The following is a 7,176-nucleotide window of genomic DNA, read 5'->3' on the forward strand; positions in this document are numbered from 1 at the left end:
GCAGACCTCTCCTGACCCGCCTGCTGCGCCCCTCGGCAGTGGACTTTGTCTATCTACCTGTTCTGCTTCCCACTGTCTCTGGTGCAACCTCTCACTGCCTTTGCACCTCTGGCCTGCATGCAAACCCCAGTTCTGTAAGCATACATAAGTAAATCTTTAAAAAAAAAAAAAAGACCGACAGAGATCAGCATGGGTCAGGTGGAGCAAGCTGGGGGGACGAGGAGAGAGGGCGGAGGGAAGCCAGCAAGACCTGGTGACCCATGGTAAGGATTTTGAGTTGGCTTTGCTTGAGGGTTGTGGCCAAGAGACACAATCAGACCGACATTCTGTGAGAGCCCTTCAGCTGCAAGGTTAGCAAGGGGCACGGCCTGGGGAAGTGGGGACGATTCTGGCAAGACCATCTGGGCAAGAGACAACGGTGGCCCACGCAGGGCGAGGCTGCTTCTTCCCCCAGACTGAAGAGTCCCACTCAGTCCCCTGGAGTCATGTCTTCCCTGCTGCCCCCCTCTGTCCCATCTCCTCCTCTGCCCCCTCGTGGGCTCTGAGAACCCCCTCCGCCCATGTCCCTGGACAGATTCGGACGCATCGGCCGCCTGGTGCTGCGTGCCTGCCTAGAGAAGGGCGTGAAGGTGGTGGCCGTGAACGACCCGTTCATCGACCCCGAGTACATGGTGAGCAGCGGGGAGGGGGCGGGAGGGGGGCTGGTGCGGAGGCTGGTCGAGAAAGCCCTATGGAAGGCTCCCATCTGCAAAGTGGGGACACCCTGGAGCTGCTCATCCCCCACCCCTGCCCCCACAAAACTGGGAGCCCTCTGTCTCCACAGGTGTACATGTTTAAGTATGACTCCACCCACGGCCGATACAAGGGGAAGGTGGAATGCAAGAACGGCCGGCTGATCGTGGATAACCAGGAGATCAGTGTCTTCCAGTGGTAAGCGTGGCAGCCGCGACTGGCCTGTGTCGTGTCAATGCTGAAGACGCAGAGTTGACTAGGGCTGGACTCGTGGGGTTCACAACTCCCCCGCCCGCCCCAAACGCTGCACATGTGTCTCTGGGTACTGGTTTGTAGAGAAGCTGTCAGAGAAGTTGTTCATCCCCAAACGGTCAAGAAACACTAACCTGGAAAGATGCCCCTTGGACTCCACGCACATTCTACTTAAAGCCCATTTCCATGTTTTCTCACACACCTGCCAAAGTGTCTAGAACTCAACTGTTGGCTCCCCCTCGATCCGCACACCTAAAACGTGCCCTTCCCAGGACAGGCGAGGCGGCCTCCATAGCCGTCTCGTCAAATCGTCGGGTGAACACAGTGGTGTAGGCAGACTACACGGAGGGAAACCTGTGTCAGACTGCCTCTGAGGAGGGAATTTCCTGGCAATAATTTTATCTTTCGCTTTGACTTTGGAGGAATGATGACGAACCACCTAGTAGGGAGGAACTACTCCTCCAGTAAAAAAAATCATCAATTATGGTGGTATGACGACACCACCACGACAAAAACAAACACATAATAATACCTTCTACAAAAAAAACAACAATAAAAAAACAAGAATACAAAAAAAAAAAAAACAGAAGAACAAACCACTACCCCACTAAAAAAATCCACCAGCGGCCCACCACCACAACAAAAAAACACCACCTGACTGCACCCCACCCCCAGCACCCACCTCCCGCCCCTGCAGTCTTTAGTCACCTCAGCCACCCGCTGTCTGCCTCTTGAGGTACTGAGCCAGCACCTCTCACCCCCAGGCAACGCTGACTCCTACTACACCGAGCTTTAAAAGACATTTTAGAACCTTTAAGTCAACCTTTAACGTTAACTAACCTTTAACTAACCTTTAACCTTTAACTAACCTTTAACGTTAGTTAGATGTTTAATGCATTTCCAGTACATTTTCAAAACAGCAAAAAAGCTTAAAATCCACCAAGTTGGAGAGAGCAAACCTACCGTATGTCTCAAAGTAGGTGCTCCCTGCTGCTGCAATCCCTGGCTGCCTTTGGGGTTTGCACACACTTGCACCAGCAGCCCGGGGCCACCAGCCCCCGGAAGGATCTGCTGCCTCCCTGGTCTCCGCCCAGCAGGTCTTCTCTGGGCCTCTGAGGGATGAGGGGGTCACAGCTGGGTGCAGTGGGGGGAGGGCGAGTGGAATCAGTGACAGTGGCAGAAGCTGCTTGACCCAAGTTTGAAATCTCGTGTCCTTTCCTGCCTGTCTCTGGAATTGTCATTTCTGCCACGTGCAGTTTTCTTCCTGTCTCTTCCCGGACCCCCCACAGCAGCTGCCACAAGCAGACACCGCCACCTCAGGCGACCTCTGCAAAAGTTTGCTCTCCCACACCACACTGTGGACATAAGTCAGGTTGCTTGTGCGTGTGTTTACATTACCTGGCTCCACCCCTCTCCAGCTGGGTCAGTTTGGGTAATGGACTGACCTGCCCGGCCTCAGTTTCCTCAGAATCTGATGGGGATGATACAGACCACAGCAGTAGAAGGGAGCACAGCTAGAGTTAACAGGCACATGGGGAGCACCGGGAAGGGCACTTTCCCACAAGGCCACAGCGTTCTTGCAGGGAAGGCTGTCCGTTTGTCACTGGGTGGCTTTGGCACCGGCAGGCGCAGGCCCCAGCTCTTAACTAGACTCAGTAATTCCTTAAAGAATGAATGGCTGGCTGGCTGGCTGGCTGAATGAATGAATGAATGAATGGAATTCTCAAAACAGCTCTCTGGGCAGAAGGGTAGCGGTGGGTGACAGCCGAGGGCAAGAGGCTGGGGTATCCTGTGATGCTGACACTTTTCCCTACACCAACTCAACAATGGCTGCAGAGGAATTTATTGAAGGGCCCCCCGAAACTTGGAAGGCAGCGAGTGGAAGGGGGTGGGCATCAGAGAGGGGCTAGTCAGGTCAGATGATGAGAAGTGTGATCTGCCAGACCAGGGAGAGAAAAAAACCACGTGGTGGCCCAGGGGATAGCGGGAAGCCCCTCATTCATTCATTCATTCATTCATTCATTCATTCATTCATTCATATGTTCGTTCATTCCTTCGCGCATGCTGGCAGCGTGGCTAGAGTGCAGACCCCAGGCCAGGCCAAAACAGATCCACCCACCTGTGCCCTGACCATGGCGTCTCTGAAAAATGCCAGTAATTACCCAGTTCGGGAGAGCTAGATGAATCCAATACAAAGCACGCAGGACACAGCACACAGTGGTGCTCAGACACGTGTGTAGAATGACGCAAAGACCCACCGCTGACTAAACCTCTCTGGGGGAGCAGGTTCATGGAAAAGGAAACAGACCTGGCCCCACTGCCATGGGGTGGCCTAGAAGAGACACAATGAGTGCTCACAGACACAAATACTGCACTGCGAGGAAACAGGAGAAAACAGTTCATAAAATAGCTTTTATTGTTTCTGTGTAAAGGCAAGGATAAAACAGCAATGTTTGACATTCAATGTTTTGCACACAAGTGTCTGATAAAATACCCAACAAAGATGTACATTTAAAAAACAGGGAACAGGGCCCTCCCTGGTGGTGCAAGGGGTCAAAATGCAGCACATTGCAGTCATACAGCATGAGTTCGATCCCCCAGCAGGGAGGTGACCCACAGCAGACCTCTCCTGACCTGTCCACTGCTCCCCTCAGCAGTGTTCCCCTCAATCTGTCTGTTCTGCTCCTCACTCGGTCTCTGGTGAACCCTCTCACCCCCGCACCTCTGGCCTGTACCCCAGTTCTTGTATGCATTTATTTTAAATTTAAATAAATTTATTTTAAATAAAAATGTTTAAAAGTCAGGAAACAAATCTCTTATAGATGTAAACCACTGACCACAACAGCCCCAAGGGGGTCTCAGAAGCCAGTCCTGGCTGCAGGAAACCTTTGGGGGTGCTTGTGTCTTCAGGGACAGCCCTGGGCCGAGCAGGCCCCCCATCACGGGCAGGAGAGCCGTGGTGAAGGGCCACTGTGGGGGCTGGGAGCAGTGGCCTTGCCTGCAGGAAAGGGGGTGACATCAGGATGGCCCCCAGGGGTTGGCTGGGAGGTGGGAGCTGTGTCCAGGTGTAGTGTAGACACAAAAGGGACAGCCTGAAGCAAGGGCCTCAGGGCAGAGCCCATGTGGACAGTGAGTGCAGATCAAGGGCACAGTGGCCGCAGGGCCAGGGGCAGGTGTCCGGTCAGCCTTGCGACTGACCAAGGCTGTGGACTATGGTGGGGAGGCCATGCAGGGGAGACACTCACACTGCCCACCTCCACAGCGACCAGCCCAAAGACATCCCCTGGAAGTCCGTCGGGAGCCCCTATGTGGTGGAGTCCACTGGCGTGTTCCTGACCTTAGACAAAGCTTCGGTAAGTGGGAGGGGGTGCCCAGGACCAGCTGGGGGTGTGACGCTAGGGGCACCTCGTGACACCTGGGCTCCTTCCCTAGAAACACCTGGAGGCAGGCGCCCAACGTGTGGTCATCAGCGCACCTTCACCCGATGCACCCACGTTTGTCATGGGGGTGAACGAGAAGGAATATAACCCTGGCTCCATGAGAATTGTCAGGTAACGGGCAGCCCCATTCTGGGGGTGTGGGTGGGCTATGGAGGACACACCAGCGGGTGATGGGAGGGATCCTCACCCCCACTCCCGGCTGACCCCTGCTGCCGCTTCCACACCCATCTGCTGCTCCTCGGAGTCTCTAGAGCCATTACATTAATGTTACTTAACACTGTTAGAAATGCGTGATTTGGGGGACACTGCCTCCAAGTGCAGCACCTCTGGTGCCACCGCGCCTCTGTGGCACTCCCAGGGACCCCCTTCACCCCCATCCTGACTTTACACATAACCAAGCCTGCATGTACAGCTTGGAAGAGGGGAGTGTGGAGGGTTCCCTGGGGCCCCCTCACAATGCCCCTGCACACCGGGCCCTTTCAGCAACGCATCCTGTACCACCAACTGCCTGGCCCCCCTCGCCAAGATCATCCATGAGCAATTTGGGATTGTGGAAGGGCTGATGGTGAGTTGCCAAGAGGGGTGGAACCGGGGGGAGGCAGGGAGAATGAACCTCTTGATCCCAGGGCTTCTTAGCGTGTGGGGTAATGGAGCGACTGCTTTCGGGAGAAAGAGGCCCACCAGGAAGTCTTGGAAAACCCGCGCGCTGGCTGTGGTGTGGTCCCGCCAGCCTCCACATCCGGGTCACCACCTGGGTGCGGGGAAGAGGCCTGGGGGCTTAGGCACAGGAAGGCCTCACCTCGCCCTCTCCTTCCCCAAGACCACAGTCCACTCCTACACCGCCACCCAGAAGACAGTGGATGGGCCGTCCAAGAAGGCCTGGCGAGACGGGCGTGGCGCCCACCAGAACATCATCCCGGCCTCCACAGGGGCTGCCAAGGCCGTGGGAAAAGTCATCCCCAAACTCCAAGGGTATGAGGGCAGGAAGCTGCCACCAGGGTAGGGAGTACGCCCCGGGGAATGGACTGGTCCCCAAACACTGAGGTGGCTATCGAGGGGAAAGCAGTAACAAGGAGAGAGGGATGGAGGAGTCCCTAGATTCTGACTCCTGCCCTCTCATTCAATTCTCCAGGAAGCTGACAGGAATGGCCTTCCGGGTGCCGACCCCAGACGTGTCTGTCGTGGACCTGACCTGCCGCCTGGCTCAACCAACCCCATTCTCAACCATCAAGGAGGCCATAAAGGCAGCAGCCAAGGGGCCCCTGGCTGGCATCCTGGCCTACACAGAGGATGAGGTAGGGACAAAGGAGAGGGGCCCCTTCGGGGACAGCATGGTTTCTACTTGTCCCGGAACTGCTGGCAATGTCCCAAGACAGGAACTTCAGGGCTGGGCAGGTCAGCTTTCCTGCCTCAAGGACTTTGCACTTACAGCGCCTTTGGTCTGAAAGCTTTTCCCCAAATGGCCAAAGCGTCCCACTTCCTCCAAGTCTCTACTTCAACCTCCTCAGCAAGATGCTCTTTTTGTAACCTACATTTCAGTCACTGTTGGCCCTGCCAGGGTGTGCTCTTCATGAAAGCAGACATTTAGGGAATTATCTTTCTACTCGCCTAGCTCCAGGGCCTGGCACACAGCAGGTGCTTAATATGTGTGTAGTGAACAAGAGAATGGCTCCCACTTTTTGATGCTTGCTCCAGGCAGGCCATGGCCAGGTGTCTCCCCTGTAGGAGAGGATGTCACACTCCCTTCGCTCCCAGGAGTGCATCCCTGAGCCTCCACCAATGCTGCCTCTCCCTGGTGCTGCCTCCCAGCTCTAGCTCCTGCAGGTCCAGGCTCATGCAGCTGCCAGATCTTTTTACAAGGAAATCTCCCCACCCTCCCACCCCCAGCCCCGAGTTTAAAACCTTCCCCTGTCCTTCCACCACCCTGGAGTCGTGCCCAAGGACCTCCGAGCTGCTGCATCTTCCACCTCAGACTTTGTGCTGAGGGGTTGAGTTGGCCAGAGCCTCGTCCCTGAGACGGCCTCTGCGCAGCCCAGTCCAAGTGCCCACCTTATTCCCGGAGTGATGGTTATGTGTGGCCTCAGGTGCAGGCAGTCCGCGCCAGCAAAGCCCCATCCGCCTTCTTCACGCCCTGCCTCTGCAGGGGGCAAAGCAGCAGGCACCGGGTATGGCAGGTGAATGGCGGCCAGAGGGCAGAAGGGCCCGAGCCCGGGCTCCTGGAGGCCCCTGCTCTGCCGCCCATACTCCATCTTGGCAATTCTGTCGCCCAGGTGGTGTCCACGGACTTTGTCGGCGAGCGCCACTCGTCTATCTTCGACGCTAAGGCCAGCATTGCGCTCAATGACGGCTTCGTGAAGCTCATTTCCTGGTACGGGGCCAGGAGCCCCAGAATGTGGAGGGAGGCCTGGGGTGATCGGGAAGGGCCCCCGACCCCCAAGCCCTCTCCTTCCTTCCCAGGTACGACAACGAGTACGCCTACAGTCACCGGGTGGTCGATCTCCTCCTCTACATGTTCGACCGAGACCAGTGAGGCAGGAGGGCCCCAGCCGCCGCCACCTCCCGGCGCTCTCGGGCCCAACCTGCACCTCCCGCTCCCGCACTCGGCTCCTCGCGGGGCAGGAAGGCGCGCGGGGTGAAGGGCCTGCGCCGCTGGCCAATAGTGAAATAAAATAAATAAATAAAAGACAGCGGGGCCCCGTCTTTCCGCGCCGCTCGGGCACGCGAGTCCGTCTCCCCCGGCGCGCTCCGCTCC

The 7,176-nt window shown here is 56.5% G+C and overlaps 1 protein-coding gene across 1 annotated transcript in view; it reads left to right on the forward strand.

Annotated features, from left to right (window-relative positions):
* GAPDHS (glyceraldehyde-3-phosphate dehydrogenase, spermatogenic) overlaps nucleotides 1–7,118 on the forward strand; it is a 10,078-nt gene extending 2,960 nt beyond the window's left edge. The window contains exons 2-10 of the mRNA XM_004690267.2: nucleotides 547–671; nucleotides 824–930; nucleotides 4,247–4,337; nucleotides 4,417–4,535; nucleotides 4,908–4,989; nucleotides 5,245–5,396; nucleotides 5,557–5,719; nucleotides 6,695–6,792; nucleotides 6,882–7,118. Coding sequence (XP_004690324.1) covers nucleotides 547–671; nucleotides 824–930; nucleotides 4,247–4,337; nucleotides 4,417–4,535; nucleotides 4,908–4,989; nucleotides 5,245–5,396; nucleotides 5,557–5,719; nucleotides 6,695–6,792; nucleotides 6,882–6,954 — 1,010 coding nt within the window. The 3' untranslated portion in view covers nucleotides 6,955–7,118. The remainder of the gene's footprint in view (nucleotides 1–546; nucleotides 672–823; nucleotides 931–4,246; nucleotides 4,338–4,416; nucleotides 4,536–4,907; nucleotides 4,990–5,244; nucleotides 5,397–5,556; nucleotides 5,720–6,694; nucleotides 6,793–6,881) is intronic.
* Nucleotides 7,119–7,176: the final 58 nt, after the last annotated feature.

Source organism: Condylura cristata, unplaced genomic scaffold (assembly GCF_000260355.1).
Source record: "Condylura cristata isolate star-nosed mole 26May11 unplaced genomic scaffold, ConCri1.0 scaffold00028, whole genome shotgun sequence".
Classification (NCBI taxonomy): domain Eukaryota; kingdom Metazoa; phylum Chordata; class Mammalia; order Eulipotyphla; family Talpidae; genus Condylura; species Condylura cristata.